Source organism: Muscardinus avellanarius, assembly GCF_963383645.1.
Source record: "Muscardinus avellanarius genome assembly, chromosome: 4".
In the NCBI taxonomy this organism is placed as follows: domain Eukaryota; kingdom Metazoa; phylum Chordata; class Mammalia; order Rodentia; family Gliridae; genus Muscardinus; species Muscardinus avellanarius.
Genome location: NC_137789.1, coordinates 132,362,337 through 132,384,805, shown reverse-complemented (window position 1 = coordinate 132,384,805; position 22,469 = coordinate 132,362,337). Strand labels below are relative to the sequence as shown.

General features: G+C 44.3%; 1 protein-coding gene across 1 annotated transcript in view; it reads right to left on the bottom strand.

The window, feature by feature from the left end:
* Positions 1-5,108: 5,108 nt before the first annotated feature.
* ABCC2 (ATP binding cassette subfamily C member 2) overlaps positions 5,109-22,469 on the bottom strand; it is a gene marked incomplete at both ends in the record, with an annotated part of 65,557 nt that continues 48,196 nt past the window's right edge. The window contains 9 exons of the mRNA XM_080693902.1: positions 5,109-5,241; positions 6,773-6,967; positions 10,229-10,395; positions 11,611-11,769; positions 12,509-12,652; positions 13,480-13,581; positions 15,880-16,006; positions 18,562-18,761; positions 20,178-20,333. Coding sequence (XP_080550028.1) covers positions 5,109-5,241; positions 6,773-6,967; positions 10,229-10,395; positions 11,611-11,769; positions 12,509-12,652; positions 13,480-13,581; positions 15,880-16,006; positions 18,562-18,761; positions 20,178-20,333 — 1,383 coding nt within the window. The remainder of the gene's footprint in view (positions 5,242-6,772; positions 6,968-10,228; positions 10,396-11,610; positions 11,770-12,508; positions 12,653-13,479; positions 13,582-15,879; positions 16,007-18,561; positions 18,762-20,177; positions 20,334-22,469) is intronic.

The window sequence follows — 22,469 nt, the reverse complement described above, 5'->3', positions numbered from 1 at the left end:
CCAGAGAAGAAAGTGTCCAAAGGCTGGACCGGCAAGTAAATGTCCCAAAGCTGGCTGCTCCCGCAGAGCCTGTCATTCACAAGGAACAGGAACATAGATCTGAAGTCACTGGTCGTGGTTATCAGGCATAAGACCCATGGGGAGGACCATGGGAGCCGTCCAAGAGATTACTGACAAGGTGACCGAAGCCTTGGTTACTAGCATTGAAGAAGGAGCTTGATACTAGTCCTTTTTTTTTTTTTTTTTTTTTTTTTTTTGGTGGTACTAAGGATTGAACCCTGGAATGTTCTACCTCCGAGCTATACCCCTAGTCCCCCCTTTTTTGTCGTACTGGGGATGGAACCCAAGAACATTCTACTCCAAGCTATATCCCCAGCCCTATTTTTTTTTATTCTTTATTTTGAAACAGGATCTCACTGAGTTGCAAAGGGCCTCACTAAATAGTAGCTAAGGCTGTTCTTGAACCAAGATCCTCCTGTCTCTGCCTCCCAAATGGTGGGATTATAAGTATGTGCCACCATGCTTGGCTCCCAGCCCTATTTTTAATTCTTTTGTGTGTGTGTGGTACCTCTGGGCTACACTCCTAGACCTGTTTTATATTTTATTTGGAAACAGGGTCTCAGTAAATTGCTAAGAGCCTCACTAAGTAGCTGAGGCTGGCTTTGAACCTGTACTTTCCTCCTGTCTGGGATTACAAATGTGCACCACCACACTCGGCTCCTATTTTTGATTCTTTATTTTGAAATATGGTCTTATAAGTTGCAGAGGGCCTCACTAAGTAGCTGAGGCTGGCCACAAACCTGCCATCCTCCTGTCTCAGCCTCTCCAAATGCTGGGATTATAAGTATTCGCCACCAGAAGTCAAAGAATCAAACGAGCCTAAAGCAATGATTTTCTTCCTCCATCTAGGTAGAAGACTAAGCTCATGCTTATCAGTAGAATATAGTCTTTGCTAACTAAATTTAAGTTGCAACAGTGTAGAGATTTAAATATCAAAGTTTGTAGAATATTGTTTGCCAATTTAAAAAATTCTGATCAGTATACACGTATGGTTAAGTGTATTCTATAATAAAATGTGTTACCTAAATGGAATAAATTCCTTTGAATGAGGTTTCAAGAAGCACCTACACAAAAGTAGCCTACAAAAATATTCAGCCCAATTGGTTCATTTATTCTTTCTACTTGTGTCAATGTTTCAATGTAGAATTATTGTTTTGACTTTTTTTTAAACTGGGGATTGAACTCAGGGGCCTTCTACCTCTAAGCCACACTCAAGCCCTATTTTATTTTTATTTTGAAAAAGGTCCCACTAGGTTGATGAGAGTCTCACTACTTGCTGAAGCTGTCCTCAATCCTGCCATCCTCCTGTCTCAGTCTCCCAAGTTCTGGGATTACAGGACTGTGCCACCACACCCGGTGATTTTATTGCTTCTGAAAAGAAGATGCTGCTCAGCTGGTGTGGGCGTCAGGCTGAAGCACACAGTGACCCTAGTCCCGTGAATGTTGAAAGACCGACACACTAAAATCAGTGTTGTTGCTTGAATGATATGTTGCTACTGAGAAACCCTGCTGGAACAGCACGGATGGAAACAGCAAGCAAGAAGAAACCCACCCTGCCTCACACAGCCTCATGTCCATCTCCCTGCTGGGCCTCCTTCCTTAGAACCCAACAGGAGGAGGCGGCAAAGCAGAAAGGGGATTTTCAAGTGTCCTGGCCCCAGCATTACAAAGCGTGATCTAGGAGCTAGGTTTGAGGGTGAGAGGCAACCGCTTAACAACAGGCACAGGCTTCTTTACTTCTAACCCCCTCTGTATCCAGAAGATCCAGGCTGGACACAGAAAGAGGCTGAAAGATCAGTGAAGACATGGAGGCATTTGGGGGCAGAGACAGTTCTGGGTGGTTATCTAAAATTATCCTGGAAGCCAGCCTCGCTGGCTTGAGACCCTGTTTCCAAATTACAAAATATAAAAAAAATAGGTCTGGGAGTGTAGCCCAGAGATAGAAGGGCTTTCAGGAACCCCAGTACCACCAAAATAATAATAATAATAATAATAATAATAATAATAATAATAATAATAATAATAATATAATCCTGGAAATGGGTAGGCTAAAATAAAGCTTGTGAGAAGAATATTAACTCAGGCCACACTAGAATATATTTGTATTTAAATAAAAATATATTTTATTTATATTCAATTTCTTTTAAGAAATCTTGAGATAGTGCCAGACATTTAGGAATGCTGAGTAAGTACTGATGGCTGCTAATTTTCAGAGTTCTCTGGTGATAACAGCGTGAAGAACAGCACGGTCACGTTGTTCCCTCTGCACTGCCCGCCCTGTCCCTGACGCCTCGTCTCTGCTGCGTCTCCAGTGTCCGCAGCTGGCTCTCGGCAGGTTGGAAACTGTTCTTCTGTTTCCCAAAGCTCCTCTTGCTTTTTCAAATGTTCTCTGTCTAGAAACTTGTTGTAAGAAGCAAATTGGAAAGTTCATGTGTATGGAATGTGCTTATGCAAGAAACACTGAAGGAAATAAAAGAAGGAAAAAGAAGCACGATTATGTGAAGTTCTCATGAGCAGGGAGAATCGATGGTGAAAACAATGGCTAGTTACCTGGTAATAAAAAAAGAAAGTTGAGGAAGATAAGAGAGAGGTGGTGGTGATGGATTAAAAGAACAACACAGCTGGGGAGAAAAGGCAGAAAAAAAGAATAGGGCCAAGGGCAAAGATGAAGGACACAGCTTAGCTCTGACAGTGCGTGAGAGGTACAGTGCTGTGATGTATCAGCGCTAACACATCATTTCTCCCCACAAATAGGCTGCATCTTATGAACAAGGCATGGCAGGGTATAAGTGGTATGTAAGACAACAGTTATTAGACAATTGACGGAGCCTTAAGATGAACAAACACTAATCTATAATTTATAGAAGCTATATTTTATGTAGGAAAGCAGGTATTTCAAGAGCTAGTTTTGAAAAATAGCCAATAATTATTGGGCTACTTCTAATGTACTACATCTACTTTGCAGAATTAGGAAGGGGATTCTCTTATTCCACAATTCAATATTTACATCACTTTGTTGATGACCATCCATACTGATTCAAAAGCTAATTCACAGGGCTACGTGTAGGAGGCCTAGACAAGCGTATCATCCAAATTAGACGACTTTTAGAGGGAAGGACAAAGCTATAATTATGCTGGGACAGCAGATACGATCTGTACCTGTCCAAATAAAGCAAGCTAATGCTTACTCCAGTTACACACCCTTCCTTTAGGAAGTTTAATGCTGAGCACCTCACAAAAACAAACAATAAAATATTAGATAAGTTAAAATCTATAATTACATCACTGAACTGGAAGTAAGGAAAATGATGCATCGCCAGTTAGCAGGACACAGCCCTGGGAGGTAGAGAGGGGAAAGCTTGATCTGCCTTCTGAGACTGGGGACCTTGGACTCTCATTTTATTGACAGAGCACAATGCTAAGGTAAGAGATAATGCCAAGGTCTGCCAACAGATAACCCTGAGTCTTGAAAGATCTACGCCTGTAATGTACAGGTAAGTGAGGATCAATTCCCACCATGCAGAATGCAGATGGAGTCCACAGCCACAGAAAACCCATGCCTATTGCCACACTATCTCTAGGTCAGGGGAGGACTCTCCCTCAAGGTGTGCAAGTCACAGCTGGCTCTTGTACAGGACTGTGTAGGAAGCTGCACTCACAGCATGGTTGAAACCTCTTAGCGGAGAATTTAGTCTGAAGAGGCTCTCGGTGATGTCCCACATGCCCAGCAGAAGCAGTCAAAATTTCTCTTAGGAACAACTCAAGTTCCACTTAGGCCTCAAAGCACATCCCTAGAACAAGTTCTAAGGGGAATTAAAAGCTTACAGTAAAAATTCAGAAGGCAACTGGGAGTGGTGGCGCAGGCCAGTGATCCCAGTACTTGGGAAGCTGAGATAAGAGGATCACAGGTTCACAACTAGCCTCAGCAACCTTGAGGCCCTCCACAACTTGGTGAAACCCTGTTTCAAAATAAAATAGCTCTGGGGAATACTAATTCACACTTAATCAGATTGACGGAAATGTTTTCAATTGGCATTTCCAGTTTGGAATTATTTAAAGGATGTGCACACAAATAGGTGCACACTCTCTATCTGGACTGTACCGTAGAGGAACTCTTGTACACATATGCTAGGTGGGTACCAGAATATGAATAGCTGACTTGTTCATAAGCAAAAAGAAAGAAACAGAAATAGCCCAAATGCTCACCAATATTAAAATAAGTAAACTAACTGGGAATGGTGGCACATGACTGTAATCCCAGTATGTGGGAGGCTGAGACAGGAGGATCGCAGGTTCAAGAACAGCCTCAGCAAGTAGTGAGACTCTCATCAACCTAGTGAGACCCTGTTTCTAAATAAAGATAAAATAGGGCTGGGGATGTAGCCTGGAGGTAGAATGCCCCTGGGTTCTATCCTCAGAGCCACAAAAATAAATAAATAAATAATAAATAAGATGGGTAAACTGTGGTGTATTCCTATAAGGCTGTAGCTGTACTACAAAAAAAAAAAAAAAAAGAAAAATCACTGGGCCTCACTGTGTGCATCATCACGGATATATTTCACATATATTGAACAAAAGAATGGAGTCACAGAAGCATACATGTAATAGGAGTCTATTTACACAAGACAAAAAAGGTAAACATTGTTTAGGGATACAGACCAAGTCAATACAACTTCAAATGGAATGCAAGGGATTATTATCATGAAATTCAGGACAGTGGTGTGTCTGGGAGGGAGGGCAGCAAGGAGTCACGATCAGGACGGGGCAACAGAGGGGTCTCTAGGTACCTGGTAACATTCATTTTCTTAACCTGAATAGTGGGTACATGGGTGTTTACTTATTCTTTTTAAAAACATATATTTTTACTTAGGAGGATGAGACAGGAGGATATTGTGAGTCCAAAAGTTCGAAGCTAGTCTGGGCAAGGTAGTAAGACCCATGTAAAAAAAAATGTACTTTTAAGCAGTTTTGCACATATAAAATATTTCACAAGAATAAAAGTCAATAAGAAATGCTCCTTGTAGTCCTCTAGCCTATAGGACCTGTTGTTAGAGCGCCGTGTTATATGTATGCTCAATGCCAGCTTCCTTAGCCATAGAATAGAAGGGACCATCAAGGATTTTCAGCAGTTCTTCAGGGCTGTCGTACTGTACAATATTCCCACTGTCTAGGACCATTATCCTGAAACAAAGAGAAAAAAGAGGTCTTAGAAAGTAGCATCTCAAATCTTGGCATTTAAGCCGGGCGTGGGGGCGCACACTTGTAATCCCCGCGCTTGGGAGGCTGAGACAGGAGGATCACGCAGGTTCGAAGCCATTCTGACTTAAGAGACCCTGTTTCCAAATAAAAATATAAAATAGGTCTGGGAGTGTAACCCAGAGGTAGAAGGGTTTCCACCCAGTACCACCAAAAAAAAAAAAAAAAAAAAAGAGTAGCCAGGACTAAGCTGTGGAATGCTCCTATAGGCTACTGAGTAGTGTGAATGAATGATGAACCCATTACTCATGGGATAAGCCCATGAGTGATACTGAACAAAAGGAGCTCGCTGTACAAGAACAACACGCCCAAGAAGAGTCCCTTTTACAAGAGGTTTTTTTTTTTTTTTTTTTTTTTTTTTGGTGGTACTGGGGTTCCTGGAAGCCCTTCTACCTCCGGGCTACACTCCCAGACCTATTTTTACATTTTCATTTTTGGAAACAGGGTCTCCTAAGCCAGCGCGCGCGGCTGGCTTCGAGCCTGCGCGATCCTCCTGTCTCCGCCTCCCAAGCGCGGGGATTACAAGCGTGCGCCACCACGCCCGGCATTTACAAGAGTTTTTTTTTTAGCCAGGCGTGGTGGCGCACGCTTGTAATCCCAGCATTCGGGAGGCTGAGACAGGAGGATCGCAGTTCACGGACAGCTTCAGCTACTTAGTGAGGCCCTTTGCAACTTAGGGAGACCCTGTTTCAAAATAAAGAATAAAAAATAGGGCTGGGGGTGTAGCTCAGAGGTAGAATGCCCCTGGATTCCATCCCCAGTACCATAAATAAGTAAATAAATGAATAAATAAATAAATAAATAAATAAGTTTTCCCCAAACATACACATTGTTTAAGGATGATTAATTTAAAAGAAAAACTTTCCCCTCTCCCGTTTTCTTTCTTTCTTGTTTGCTGTCATATTGTTTAATGTTTACTAGCTCTCTTTTAGCATTGTGTTGGTGATAGTCACATATCACAGTGACTGTGAAGTGACACATTATGTGCTCACAGCACCTCTAGTTCCATTTCTCTCCTAACCCATCCTGCTACTCCCATCCTTCCCTTCCACACATGCCTGTAAGGTTGTGAACGATACCTTCACATATGGACACAGTATTCAATCTATTTCCTCCCCGATTTTCTGTGATTACTGACCTTTGAATTTAAGATGCCAGAGGAAGAAGGACAGGTGGCTAGTAATTTTACAGGACAACAGCTGAGGCCCAGGATACTGGGGAGGTCTCTGGTCAACACGTGTTCTTCATTCATCAGGACTCTACCTCTCAGCAATGACAACTTCCTATTTTACTCTCAAGATAGTTGCCTTGACCTTGTGAGCTTTTATTAGCTGGATAGATAACTTTGGACACATTTCTTGAAACCTCTGGACCTCGTTTTCATCAGTAAAACGACGGGGGTGAACCCTCGTGCTGTGAGGCGTTTCACAGCTGTCGCTGCCCTGGCCCCACTCACTTGTCATAGTCCATGATCGTGTGCAGCCTGTGGGCAATGGTGATCACCGTGCAGTGGGAGAATTCGCTCCGGATGGTCGTCTGGATGAGCTGGTCTGTCTCTAGATCCACCGCGGCGGTGGCCTCATCCAGGACCAGAATCTTGGATTTCCGCAGCAGCGCCCTGCCCAGACACAGGAGCTGCCTCTGCCCTACGCTGTAGTCAATGGAAGAAACTGCACATTAGCACCACGGAACCACAGAAAGACCCAAGACAGGGGCAGAGTTTCATGTTCCAGATCAGACTCTGAAAACCCCACTCCAGATTTCCCCAACTCAGCATTGTGGGCAATGTTTTTCAAACTTTCCCAATTAGAAGACTTAGCATGGGGACTTAAGTTAAAAATTCATGTCTCCATCCTCACCCTACTCAGTCAGAATGGGGAGAAGCCTAAGAATGTGCATTTTTAATAAGCGCCCCAGGCAATTGTAACATTCGGAACCCGCTGGCTCAGGAACAGTGCTTTGCATTTGGCTACAGCAATAGCAACAACAATTCCAAAGCAACATGAACGCCACCAAGTCGATTTCAGCAGTATTTGACCTGATGCCGTTAATACAGGGTGGCGCTGCACCACGATGCCCCAGCGGCACTTCACTGTGGCCTTAGCATATCCATCCATTATTCTAATGTGTAATTCCAGTCTCAAGGCTAATTATTTGTTCAAGGCCTTCTGCCTTGATTAGAGACAAAGCAATCTAATGAACACAATGTCTTGGTGTGAGATGCAATGTATGTGGAATTCGAATATGCTTGTAAAATGCAAATAGCTTTAATTTGCTAAGAGCTTGTAATGAAAGCTGGACCTCTTACTTATGTAAAGAAGCTCTGGGAAATGATGTGAAGGAAATATTTGGGAATTTGCTAATTGCTCTTTCCTGCTGTGGCCATTAGGGAGCATATTAAACAGGGGTGGCTAGATAAAGTTCTGTAATTTTCTGTGAGAAAATTTCTGCAGGAGATGAGAAGTCACCCCAGATGAACTTCCAGTATTTATCTGTAATGTAAGAGCAGAGGCCCTGCAAACTACTTACTTAACTTGAACCAAACTCCTGCGGGTCGACTGGGCTTTCTAAGTAACGGGCTGCTCTGAGGCACCACTCTGGCTCCTAGCTGTGTTCTCCAGGCTGATCTATCCAGAGGCACTGAAGTTTTAATCTCCCAAACCAGAGCTGAAACTCAGCCTGAAGTCAAGGTTCTGGTAATACCATTAGAGTGTCTCACATGGACAAGAGAAGGATGGTGTGATTTTTCTTCTTATAAATCAGAAGAGTCGCTACCTCATCCTGCCTAGCGTCCCGCACATCCTCTCTGAAACACGGACAACACTGGCATTTCCTCCCACAAGACTGTCTCCTCCATTGTGCTGTGCATACTAGAAGTCAGGGATTGTGTCTGTGTTGTTTGCCGCTGGATCTCCAGGGCCTGGCACATAGTAAGGGCTAATATGTATTAGCAATTAGCAACTTTGTTGACTAAAAGTTTGAATGGTCTTTTATGTCAGTTTAAAGACCTGCTTAAACCCGGCATTAGTGGCGCTTGCTTTTAATCCCTGAGTTTGGGAGGCGGAGACAGGAGGATCGCGCAGGTTTGAAGCCAGCCTTGGTGGCTTAGGAGACCCTGTTTCCAAATTTTAAACAAGTATAAAAGTAGGTCTGGGAGTGTAGCCCAGAGGTAGAAGGGTTTCCAGGAACCCCAGTACCACCAAACAACAAAAAAAAGACCTGCTTAAGTCCAGCAAGTTCCTAGATATGTTGCTAAGAGAAAACAAAACCAATGGCACCTGCTACCGAGCCTTGGAAGTGTCCTGGGTGAAATCGCCGTGTCTGGCCTACAGATGGAGCATTGGGTTTGTTAAGCTCCCCGGGCGATTCCTGTCGTAGTTAGAACCAGTGCTCTAGGCATGACTTCCCAAGCTGCATTGTGCACACAAACCACCTGGGAATCTTGCTAAAACGCAAATGTGGATTAGAAGAAGTAGGGCCTGAGCCGGGCATGGTGGCACACGCTTGTAAACAATGCCAAGTCCACGGGTGTGTGTGTGTGTGTGTGTGTGTGTGTGTGTGTGTGTGTGGTGCTGGGCAATGAACCCAGGACTATTCTATCTCTGAGCTATCCCTCCTTCCCCTTTTATTTTTTTATTTTTATTTTTTAATCTGGAAACAGGGTCTTGCTAAGTTGCTGAGGCTGTCTTCAAGCCTGCAGTCCTCCTTTCTCAGCCTCCTCACATTACAGGGATGTATTACCATGCCTGGCTCCAAGTCAGCCTATTCATGGACAGTTAAACATACAGAAAAGGCCAGAAGTAAGGTGTCAAGATATATAAAAAAAATACTCTGAATAGGTAAAAAGAACTGGGAAAGCCGAGGGTGTCTTTGTGTTGATTTAGTGTTTCAACAGTGCCTAAAGCTGTGCAGACATCACATCCTCATCATCCCCACACCCTTCAGACTAGTGGATTTCAAACTGAAATGCCCTTAGCAGCCTGTGGGTCATTTAAGACTTCTACGTCACAACGACTACACCAGACACTAGGGTTAGACCAGGCAGCTGAACTGCTTTAGTCATGATCGCTGTGCACAGCTGAGGCGAGCGGCTCTGCGTTCTGTGATTCTCCACCACGCGGGATCTAGAAGCTCACCGTGTGTCCTGTCACCTAACACAAGGGCGCACTGAATAACAAAGGTTTCAAACACACTTTCACTTCTTTTCCTTTGTTACTGGAGATTGAACCCACAGGAATTATCTCTGAGCTATCTTCCCAGCCCTATTTATTTGTTTCTTTGTTTTATTATTATTTTTGTGGTACTGGGGATTGAACTCAGGGGCATTCTACCTCTGAGTTCCATGCCAGTCCGATTTTTTATTCTTTATTTTGAAGGACGGTCTAACTAAGTTGTGGAGGGCCTCACAGGTTGATGAGGCTGGCTGCAAACCTGTAATCCTCCTGTCTTAGCCTCCCAAGAACTGGAATTCCAAGTGTAAGCCACCATGACTAGCTCCTATTTTTTATTTTTATTTTGAAACAAGGTCTTGCTAGGTTGATGAGAATCTCCCTCCTTGCTGAGGCTGTCTGCAAACCTTCACAGTTGCATCCTTTGTGTGTGTGTGTGTGGGGGGGTACTGGGGATGGAACCCTTCTACCTCTGGGCTATACTCCCAGACTTATTTTTTATATTTTTATTTGGAAACAGGGTCTCTTAAGCCAGTGAAGCTGGCTTTGAACCTGCGCAATCCTCCTGCCTCTGCTTCCCAAGCGTGGGGATTACAAGCGTGCGCCACCGCACCAGGCCACATTTTATACAGGAATTGACCTGTACAGTGAGAATCCCACAATGTCAGATGTCACCTAACACAAGGCGCAAGAGGTGCGGCCCCTCTTACTGCCTGCCATGGAGGTGGGTTGTGAGATATTACCTCAGGTTGTCACCACCCTCTGTCACTTCATAGGACAACCCATGCTGCAGGCCAGCCACAAAGGATTTGAGGTGAGCCAGCTCCAGGGCCTTCCACATCTCCTCGTCTGAGTGGTTGTTGAAAGGGTCTAGATTCATCCTCAGGCTTCCAGAGAACAGGACAGGGTCCTGAAAATTAAGGGACAAGGGAGCAGATGGAGCTAATATCAGAAAAAGACCCAGTAGTTCTTTGAGCCTGGGGGGAAGCAGGCAGGACTGTCTTGAGATGGATTCCTTAGGCAGGAAGCTGATTCGTGGCAGAGTCTGTTTGTTTTTCATACTGGGATTGAACATGGCCTCGTACGTGCTAGGCAAGCATTCTACCATTGGGCTATACCCTGAGTCGTTTTTTTTTTTACTTTGAGACAGAAGTCTCACTAAGTTGCCCAGGCTGGCCTTGAACTTGCAATCCTCTTTGCTCGGCCTCCCAAGGAGCTGGCAGGACAGACATGCCACTACACATAACACGGTAGCGCTCCTGCAAGTCCTCTGAAGGCCTGGAATGGCTGCCTGGGGAGTGCTTAGGGAGCTAAGCACAGGAATAAGCGGAATCCTTGGTCCATCATTGTTTCTGTTTCGTTCTGAGATTCACTTAGGGATTTCCAATTTTGCCACAGCATCTTCTAAGATGACCAAAATACCCCCTCAAATGAAAGTGCATGGTTTAGAGGTAGAGGGTGGGAGGAGCATGAAGGAAGAGATGGCACGATCACCAGGGGAGAGTTCATTAGGCTCTGAAGGGGCCAGAGAAAAGAGTGTATCAAACTAAGCAAATACCAGACAAATCAAAACTACCCCCAGAGAAAATTGGCTAGAATGCAGGGAGAAGGGATGGTTCTGGTGAGCAGCCACAGACCACCTGTGAGGAGAGAGGCCTCCACAGTGATCCTTATTTGGTAGGGTCCAGCAGGCAAGCCAAAGGGAAGTCTTTCTTGCTGATACACTAAATGTTCTGCTTGCTGGCAAAAACCTGCATCAAATTCCCTCCTCTATCTTTTAGCCACATCAAATGGGGAGCATAAAGCTTAATGGCTTCATGCTTCAGTGGCAAAACTGCTAATGCTGATTGCAAAAGTCTTGCAAACCATGATGGACTAAAGAAATGCTAAATAATCATCTGCTCTATTTAACTTCTGTTGTGTTGCTGCCACCTACTGGCCAGACACTAGCAGTTACAAATGCGGAGCACACAAAAATTCAAAACTTAAATTCTGAAAACTGTGTATTTTAGGTCCTGAGTACACCCCAGGACAGAGGTGGTACTGCTAATAGAATAGATATCAGTGTGTTTCTTGCAGAAAAAGCTGCCCCACTGTGTGTGCCCAAGTAAGTTCTAGAGCTCACCTGGGGGATGATGGTCAGTTTCCCTCTGAGGTCGTGGAGTCCGATGGAAGCGATATCTATTCCATCAATGGTTATCCGGCCACCTGCGGACTCTAAGATTCTGAAGAGGCAGTTTGTGAGCGACGACTTCCCAGCTCCGGTCCTGCCCACCACGCCCACCTGTGAATGGAGTTCCTTTGTGCATTAGTTCAACATGTAGTTCCGGAGAAAAAATTATTTAGCCTGAGCATTCTCAACCCCAGGTGATAAGAGGCAGTGACTGGCTACTTCATCTCAAGACATTAAATGGCTCATGGTTTTGGTGGAAGAATAAAATGTCTAGATGTCAGAAAAGCATGGCTCTCTGAGCCTCCCTCACAGTGTTGCTTGCTGAGAGCTACAGTGACAGCTGGAAATGAATACACCCTCTTAGCAGCAGCTGTTGCTGTTATAATTATTGTTAAAAATTATAGCTTCTTTAAAAAATATTTGTTTCAAAGTGGGGAGAAGAAAAGGATGGAGCCTGTCACTCGCTGGGAACTAGACCCTCATTTGGAATCCTTACCCAGATTTACTTATTTTTACATTAGACCCCAAATCCTTGGAGAAGAGGAGCACCATGGGAGGGAGTTCAACTTTGTGGACCAGGAGGAGAAGAGGCCACTCTCTCTTTAGAGACAAACGCACACTGCCCTTCCCCAGGCCTGGGGACTCCTTTTCCGGGCTCACTTCCTGGCTCCTCCCGGGGCAGGCAGGAGATGTCTCGCCGACAGCCCTGCCCCCTGGTGGCGGAGGTGTCTCTGTCTGTCCTCAGGGCAGAGGAAGTACCACAACCCTCCCAGCCAGGCCCCAGTGCTTCCACCTGCCCTACCCTCTGAGCCCAGGGCTCCCCAGCCAGCCCTCCCTCGGCTCCACTCACCTTCTCCGTGCTCCTGATGTTACAGTTGATCCCTCTCAGTACCAGATCCAGCTCAGGCCGGTACCGCACTTGGTAGTTGCTAAACTGGATCTCACCTTTGCTGGGCCAGTCTGCTGGAGGCCTTTTGTCAGTCACCCAGGGAGCCTGGCAAGGAGACAGGATGAGCTTTCACAGTCACAGCTCAGGCGACAGTCGTCATGGGTTCGTGTCTCAGAACAGGAGGGCAGGAGTGTATCAGCTCCCTGACTGACTGGACTCTATCTCCAGAAGGTGCCTACCTTATTCATTTAAAGAAACCCCATTCCATAAGGGCGCCCCGTGAAGCTCCAGAATGAGGCCCCAACTCCAACTTGGTGTATTACAAAACCTGACTTCCCCCAAACCATTTCATGTTCCACGTTTGAATAAAGTAGGTCCTCTGAGCTAAAGCAAAGGGAACTTAAAATAAAACAGTTGGCTGTGGTGGCACAGGCCTGTAATCCCAGGATTTGGGAGGCAGGAGGATCACAGGTTCAAGGACAGCCTCAGCAAGTAGTGAAACTCTCATCAACCTAGTGAGACTCTTTAAAAAAAAAAAAAAAAGGACTTGATTTGGGCGTGGTGGCGCACGCTTGTAATCCCCGTGCTTGGGAGGCGGAGACAGGAGGATGGCGCTGGTTTGAAGCCAGCCACGCTGGCTTAGGAGACCCTGTTTCCAAATAAAAAAAATATTAAAAAATAGGTCTGGGAGTGTAGCCTGGAGGTAGAAGGGTTTCCACGAACTCCAGTACCACACACACAAAAAAAAGACTTGGGGTTTAGGTTGGAGGTAGTGTGCCCCTGGGTTTAATTCTCAGTCACACACACACACACACACACACACACACACACACACATGTAATGAGCCCATGTGAGATGTTGAAAAGTGAGGAAGATGTGCTCTCAAAGGGCTTGAATGGCCCCTGTCCTGGGTTCCTCCACTTCCTCCTTACCTCATTTTCCACATGGATGTACTCATCTATTCTCTCAACAGCCACAATGTTCGTCTCTGCTTCTGATGTCATCCTTACTAGCCAGTTCAGTGTTTGTGTGATCTACAGAAAAACCAAAATATTAAATATCATCATAGAGCCAGGCATGGTGGTGCATGCTTGTGATCCCAGCCCTTGGGAGGCTGAGACAGGAGGATCGCACAGGTTCAGAGCCAGCCTTGGCTACTTAGTGAGGTTCTCAGCTACTTAGAGAGACCCTGTTTCCAAATAAAGTATAAAAATAGGTCTGGGAGCAAAGACTGGAGGTAGAAAAGCCCCTGGGTTCCACCCTCAGTACCACGAAAATTTTAAAAAAAACAAATAAAGATAATTGTAGGCTCAAAAACCAACTCCATTAGTCACACCAGAAGGTCACTCAGTGCTTGCTTTTCACTGAGCACTGTGGTGGGCTCTAGGAAAGAGTAAGGAAAATAGAAGAAAGACAGTCTTTGTTTCTTTGGGGGATACGAGCAGAACATTGAATTAAGTGCTCAACTGTGGGGTCCTTGCATGAAGGGCAGCATAAGCTTTGAGTGATTCGGAGCTAACGCTGGGGTTGAAGAAGCTGGCTATTGGTAGAGCAGGAACAGAATGCAGACCTCCTGCCTGTAAGCCTTGTGCTCGCTCGATTTATTTATTTATTTATTTATCTATCTATCTATCTATATTTATTTATTTATTTATTTATTTATTTATTTATTTATTTATTTGTACTTGTGATGGAACCCAGGGGCATTCTATCGCTAAGCTATACCCCAGCTCTATTTTATTCTTTTATTTTGAAAAGGGGGCTCACTAAGTTATGGAGGGAGGGCCTCACTGAATTGCTGAGGCTGGCTTACGAACCTGCAATCCACCTGTCTCAGCCTCCCAAGTACTAGGATTACAAGCGTGGGCCACCACACCCGGCTCCCTTGTGCTCTTTATGGAAGGGGTGGTAGGTGGCACTCTGAAAATGGGCGAGAGCATTAGAAAAGATACAGGGCAGGAAAAGGCCTTTTGAAACTCTGCTTCTGCTCTGGGTTCTCACTCAATGTCAGCCATCAAGATGGGGCCTCCACATGGACCCTCATTCTCCTTTGTCCTAATAGACTCCAGGTGCCTACACAAATGTATCTAACCACTAAAGGGGCTGAAAGAATCCAGGCCAGTCTAAAGGCCAGCGATTAGCCAGATGTAAAGCTTCTTTCAGGTGGAGTCAGGATCTTGCACATACGTATGCGTGGGTAGTTTTGTGGAGCCAATAGTGGTTAGAGAAAGGGAGCTGTCATAGGCAGAGGGCAATATCATGGCGACGAAGAGTGACCACTGTGTGTAAGTTGAACTATATGTAATTGCTGTCACTTGAGTGGTTTTTGTTTGTTTGTTCAATCTAATAGTTTCCCACCTCTTTGCCTTGTTTATCTTGGAGGATGAAGGGGAAGGGCCACGAGGAACCAAGTAACTTGGGTGAATAACAATCCTTTCAGGTTCCCTGGCAGGATCACAGTAGACCTTATTAACTCCTAATGAAGAAAACGCACACTTGTGGCTATGCAAATCTCTCAATAACAGCTCAAAGAGGTACCATTAAAGATGGTCAAATAATTTATCAAACAAATGTTTATTGAACAGTTAGTACACTGCTGACTATGGTCTTAAGTACCAGGGAGTAAGAGCATCTGGCATTTATCCTCCAGGGATGCTGGAGATGTTAGAGTAAGATACATTATAAAATTTATCAGGCTTCCTTTATCGCAATTAGCTCCAATTGTTCTATGATATAAGAACAAATTCAAGAGGAGTTATTTGTCCAAAGGACTTTCTGATTACTGACATATTCTCGAGGAAAAAATTATTTATTATCTGTTTTGACCTGAACAAATCAAAGAGGCAAAGAGACAGAAAAATATTAAATTGAAACATGCAGTAGGCTTCTTAAGCCCTAATGGCAACAATATTTATGTCTTGTTGTTTGTTCATTTTTGTGGTACTGGGGTTTGAATCAGGGGTGCTCTACCATTGAGCTATATTCCTAGTCTCTTTTTTCATTTTATTTTGAGACAGGATCTTGCTAAATTGCCCACGTGGCCTTGAATTTGCCATCCTCCTGCCTTCGTCTCTCCTTAACAGCTAGGATCACAGGTGTGTGCCACCACACTGTAATAATTTTTTGTCCTTTTTTTCAGATGAGACCGGGGCCTTCTTAGAAAGGGTAAGGAGCATGTCTATGGGTATAATATGGAGCCAGGGTTTGAATCTCAGTTTCCCCTAGTCTCTCAGAATGTAGAAAGGAATCAAAAGCATGGACTCCACAATATACTTGACTCAATTTATGAATAAGTACATTCATTGAGCTGAACTCCCAATCTTCATACTCACATTGAGGGCATTGGACAGAACAAAGCCCACAGTGTCCCCATTTTGGGTATTTTTATAAATAACCAGCAGCAAGGCTGAGAAGAACACAACAAGGTTTCCAGTCAGCTCCAGGCGAATCGCAAGCCACCTGCAGGGCAACAGAACCAGGAAGAGCGGTGTCAGCAACCTCTGCTTCCTCACCATAACCAGGAAACTACAAGTTCATAGAACATTCTCAGAGGGGTTTTAGCACCTTAATTTGATTTAGAAAGACCTAAGCATATCCCCAAAAGTCTACTTAAATGACTATTTTAAAAAATAAAGTGTTAGGATGAGCAGCTCAGTCATGCCAAAGATGGCGCCTCTCTGGCTTCTCTTCCGGATTGTGCTGGTTACCTCATAGCTTGCCAGAGGGGCCACGGGATGCCCAACAACCAGTCCCCTGATAACACGCTCACTGGGGTATGAACCATCCAATCAGTAAACGCCCCGTACTTTGTGAGATCTTCCGCTGTGAGCGGAAGTCCCCCTCCTTCCAGCTGCCTGATTTAAAAGGGAGCTGGGCTGTCTTAATAAAGCTTTTGCTTGCTTGCTTGCTTATCTCTGACGGCTGGCCTTGGGTCTTAACTGCGCCGACCCCCCCCCCTTCATTGGTCCCGAAGACCCCCCTTCATAAACAGCATTTATAGGTCTAAGTGGAGTTTACTAAATTAAGGAAATCCTACAATGCAATGTCTTCCAAATTAAAAGAGAGCCATTGTTTAAGGTATAATGTTACCGATTCATATAAAAGATCCCTGGCCCTTTTTCTAGGAGATTCTGATACAGGCGCTTTAGGACATGGTTTAAGAATCTCCATTTTAAGTGAGTGTCACAAGTGATTTTTCCTGATCAGGCCAAAGAAGCAAGGTCAGAGTAAATCCAAATGTATGGCTAAACAGCAAGCACCCCAGGAAATTTCAGTGTACCCTATCTGGTGTTAGGGCTTAAAAAGGTAAAGAAGCTGGGGGTGGAGGGAAGTTAAGTGTGAGCTGATCACAGGGAGATACACAGGGGCTCTGTAGAGAACATGTAGACATGGTTTATAAAAATTGACTTTTTTAAGCCAGACGTGGTGGTACACATTTATAATCCCAGCATTTGGGAGGCTGAGACAGGAGGATCATGGTTCAGGGACAGCCTCAGCTACTTAGTGAAGCCCTCTGCAACTCAGTGAGACCCTGTTTCAAAATAAAGAATAAAAAATAGGGCTGAGGGTGTAGCTCAGAGGTAGAATGCCCCTGGGTTCCATCCCCAGGACCGCACACACACAAAATTGACTTTTTAAAGTAAAGTATATTTATATAAATTTGCACCAATAATTCTAGCATATGTACAAATAAATAGGATACATAATGGGGGTCTACTAGAATTTACTTATATGCCGTTTTCTTCTTGGAAAGTGAGAAATCTAATATTTTATGTGTGTGTGTGTGTGTGTGTGTGTGTGTGTGTGTGTATGTGTGTGTGGTGCTGGGGGTGGAACCCAGGGGCTTGTCTACCTCCCGGCTATACTCCCAGACCTATTTTATATTTTATTTGGAAACAGGGTCTCACTAAGTTGCTGAGAGCCTTACTAAGTAGCTGAGGCTGGCTTTTTGTTGTTGTTGTTGTTGTTGTTGTTGTTGTTTTTGTTTTGGTGGTACTGGGGTTCCTGGAAGCCCTTCTACCTCCGGGATACACTCCCACGGGCTACACTCCCAGACCTATTTTTTTAACATTTTTATGTGGAAACAGGGTCTCTTAAGCCAGTAAGGCTGACTCCGAACCAGCGCAATCCTCCTGTCTCTGCCTCCCAAGCATGGGGATTACAAGTGTGTGCCACCACACCAGGCCCAGAAATAGAATTTTTTTTATTTTTTGGTGGTACTGGGGGTGGAACCCAGAGGCTTTCTACCTCCGGGCTATACTCCCAGACCTTTTTTATATTTTATATGGAAACAGGGTCTAAGTAAGTTGCTGAGAGCCTCACTAAGTAGCTGAGGCTGGCTTCAAACCGGTGTGATCCTCCTGTCTCAGCCTCCCAAGCGCAGGGATTACAAGCGTATGCCACCATGCCCGGCTAGAAATAGAATATTTTCATAATCAAATTTCTAACCTCTCAGTGTTCCAAATAATACTCACCATCACTGGCCTGCCCTTAATATTTCAGCTACTTAGTGAGGCTCTCAGCAACTTACTTAGACCCTGTTTCCAAATAAAATAGAAAATAGGTCTGGGAGTTTAGCCCAAAGGTAGAAAGCCTCTGGGTTCCATCCCCAACACCACACACACACACACAAAAAGAATGTTTAGTTTACCCAGCATTGGCATAGTACTTGAGTTACCAAATGTTCACAAATGTCATTTGACTTCTGACATGACCCAATAGTGCATCCTGGCCACTGTGAAAACAGAGACTTTGATTTTCTTTAGTGAGGCCAAGGCAATTCACTCGTTTGGTAAAAGGCAGGGCATGGGGACCTCATCTCTGATTCTAAAGCTCATACTACCTTCTAATTACACAATGACAGGTGTGTGTGTGTGTGTGTGTGTGTGTGTGTGTGTGTGTGTGTGTGTCCAGAGTGAGTTTTATACCACTGGCCACACCTGTCCTCTCAGGCTAATATCAAACATGCAGACCAACCAAAGCACACATTTGGGCAAATAGCTGGGAAGCCTTACCTGTTAGAAATAATCCAGGAAAAGACACATTTCTGGTTGGTATCAATCCCCACCTCACTGCGTTTTAGAAATTGCTGCTGGTACTCAAAGGCACGGATAACAGACAAACCCGACACAGTCTCGCTGAAGTGAGAGTAGATTGGGGACCTGGTGACAGAGTCCAGACGTTTCAGCTGACGAGAAGTGGCCACATAAAACATCTAACACAAAAAGTAAAAAGTCAGTCACACGCGCGTGTATGTGCTGTACCTCTTCCTTTCTGGTGATGGATGTCCCAGCATTTTTTGCACTCTAAGGCCACAGCCTGCATCTGAACAGAATGGAAACCTCAGTGGCCACAAGAATGACGAGAGAGGCCCAAGCTGAGAGCAGTGGGAAGACTGAGGCTGGTGAGGAGCAGAAGCTCAAAGAAGTTCAACGTAAGGAGACGATGCCACAGCCTCAGAGGTTTGAGTTCCCAAACCACACGAGTTTTGAACACTAAAGCCACATTCTTCATCCACATGTTTTATCCAAATGATAGTTTCTATGCTGGCTACCAAAATGGTCTCCAAAAGGATTTTATAAAGGATGCTGGCACCCGAGGGGTGTGTAAAGTGAGAAAGGGCCAGAGGAAGGAATACTAAGGTTTGAGTAAAATCAATCGGTTGAGTGAACAAAATTGTGCCTCAATGGCATGTGTAGGTAAGAGAGTTCTGAAGATACTTGGAAGGCTGAGGACCGAGCTCTGGAACTGTTGTGACAGAACGCAGGAAGAGTCCCTGTGGCCTGAAGGGCAAAGTACAGTGGAATGGGTTTAGTGGTGCTCTGTGAGGATTTGTTGAAACCTGAGAAGACTTGGGAATTTGAAAGTCAGAGTGCAAAATGCTATCTCTGGAAGTTTCCTCAAAGAATCCTGTCTGTATTTGTTGTTTTGAGTCAAAGGGCTGTTAAGATAATGGTGAGGCTATGAAACTTCACTCAACCACAAGGGGGTGCCATTTTACCAGTGGCCACTAGGCCACAAGACCCAGCCTGTAGGGTCTTCTGGTGGTGGGACAAAAGTTCTCACAGTTTCCCTCTCCTTGTCAATATTTATTCTGAGCATGGAGTCGCTTCCAGTTTTTATGTGAAGCTTGGCTTCCAAGCTACCTGTTTCCTTACGAATTTGAGAAAGCCTACACCATCCAGAGACACCCCAGTGAAACTAGAATGGCCCTGAAGGGAAAAGAGAATCGAGTTATTGCTGAAAGACATCCCTGAGTAGTTATGCCTATTCAAAGTCCATAGAGGAGCAGCCACCTGGCATAACTCTTCTAAAAATGACCTAATGACTGTGGGGGACTCTTATGCGGCTGCAAGACTGTAGCCAAAGCCCACCTCAAAGTAGTCTTGAATCCAAACATAAACCTGTCCCACTTAAGCTTCTGAGGCCAAGCAGTTAGGATAAGATGCGCTGTGAACCATGTACCAAGGAACTGATGATGGTAGTAATATAGCTTCAGTGGCCTGAGTATATAGATACAAAACTAAACAGTAAAGATGCTGGAGAGTAATAAACAAGAGAAAGTTCTTCGGAAGGATCTCGGGCTTTTATAAGCAGAGAGAAAGGAAGTCCTAGTCATTTCCAAACCTACCTGAATAGCCACATAAAGAATGCCGAGAGGAATGACGATAATGGCGAAGATAGGGGTGGCCATGCAGATCATGACAAGAGTGCTGATTATCCCAAGGAAGCACATAATCCAGCTGCGCATGGACTGAGGGAGGACATCATCCACAGTAGAAATATCCTAGGAATACAAGTAGGTGATAGGGTGGACCAATGGATCCCGAAGACCTGTGTGTGTGTGTGTGTGTGTGTGTGTGTGTGTGTGTGTGTGTGTGTGTATGTGGTACTGGGGATAGAACCCAGGAGCATTCTACCTCTGAGCTATACCCCAGCCCTGTTTGTTTGTTTGTTTGTTTGTTTATTTATTTATTTCAAAAAAGGGTCTCAATAAATTATGAAGGGGCTCACTAAGTTGCTGAGGCTGGCCATGAACCTCTGATCTTCCTGTCTCAGCCTCCCAAGCACTGGAATTATAAACGTGCACCATCACACCCAGACAAGACACATCTTATATCTTCCCGATCCCAGGCAGAAATCTGTTCAATTCTGTGTGTTTCCAGTGACTTTTCCACTTCATCTTTTCAAAATAACCATTTGTAATACATTATGCTGCTCACTACAATAATCAATTTCATTTCTGTCATCTTCTCCTTCAAAATTCCTCCAGACATATTCTTCCACATTTTCCAGTAGATCTGGTAACTGTTCCCATTCATGGAATTTATTAAGTCATTCATAATTATTGTAAGCTAATAAAGCCTTAATCGTTAAATCCTTCTATAACCAAACCAATTAAGCTATTCTTACTTTACACAGGTCCTAATTATTTGGGGGGGGTACCTAGGGGCATTCTACCTTCAAGCTACACCTCCAGCCTTATTTTTTATTATTTTATTTTGAAACAGGGTCTCACTGAGTTGCAAAAGGCCTCACTAAGTAGTTGAGGCTGTCGGCGAACCGCAACCCTCCTGTCTCGGCCTCCCAAGTACTGTGATTACAAGCGTGTGCCACCACACCCAGCTCACAGGTCCTAATTATTTTGAGTACCTAGAAAAGAGCCCGGCATGTAACAGGCATTCAATGAACATTTGTTTGGAAGCTCAAGTTGAAAAGCCCTATCATCACCCTTGACTGAAGACTCTTCAGTACTGGTAAGTTGTTTCCTCTGCCAAGAATAGAGCTTCAAGGGAAAAGAGAGGTGGGTTGAATGTGATTGCTGGCTGGCCAGTGCCCTGATCAGGGAACCCAAAAGTGATAGATAGTTCTGTTTGTGTGTATGTGTGTGTTTGTGGGACTGGAGTTTGAACTCAAGGGCTTGTACCTCTGAGCTACACTCCTAGCCCTATTTTATTTTTTAATTTTGAAACAGTCTCACTAAATTGTTGAGGCTGCTAAGGTCAGTCCAAATCAATCTTTGGAGTCTCCCAAACTGAGCCAGGGATATGGTCTTTCGAGAAAGCTCTGAATTGGGGATGACTCTTGTCTTATCTACCTTCCCATAAGTTGCATCAGAATGCAAATATATAACCATGTCCAAGGTTGACAGAAGAAAAGAAATCCTCACTAGTACCAGTTCTCTGAAAATTGCTTTTTTTTTTTTTTACCTAGTACAGATTCTCCGTCTTTCTTTCCTTCATTCTTTCTCCTTTTTTCTTTCTTTTCTTTTCTCTTTTTTGGTATTAGGGATTGAACCAGGGCATTCTACCTCTGAGATGCTCCCCCCCCCTTTTTTTTTGTTCTGAAACAAGGTCTCATTAAGAAATTAAGGGTCTTACCAAATTTCCGAGACTGGTCTTGAACTTGCCATCCTCCTGTCTTAGCCTCCCATGAGTACTGAGATTACAGGTGTTACCATACCTGACTTTCTCCTTTTAAGGCCTCAACCACTGATTCTAGAAGACTCTATATCAAACTCCCCTTTCAGGCCTGAGCCACTTCCCCTACAAAACTTACTGTATGATTTTAATGTGAAAGCAGTCAACGAAGTGTGACTGCAATCTACTTAACTCACAGGAAGACCTCTGTTCTTTCTTTTCCAGAAGATTAGTCAGATAATATTATGACAAGGGGAAAACTCTTCAATCCTTGCAAAACTCCTGTGAAAAATGTCTCTATCCTAAAGCGTTGCTTATTTAAACTCTATTAAAAAATGTAGCTGGTATGGTGATGTAAAGTGGTAGTCCCAGCACTTGGGAGGCTGAGATAGGAGGATTAGGATCGCAGGTTTCAGGCCAGCAGCATGCAGTAACTTAGTGAGACTCTGTTTCAAAGTAAAAATAAAATAAGGCAGGAGATATTGTTCAAAGATAGAAATGCC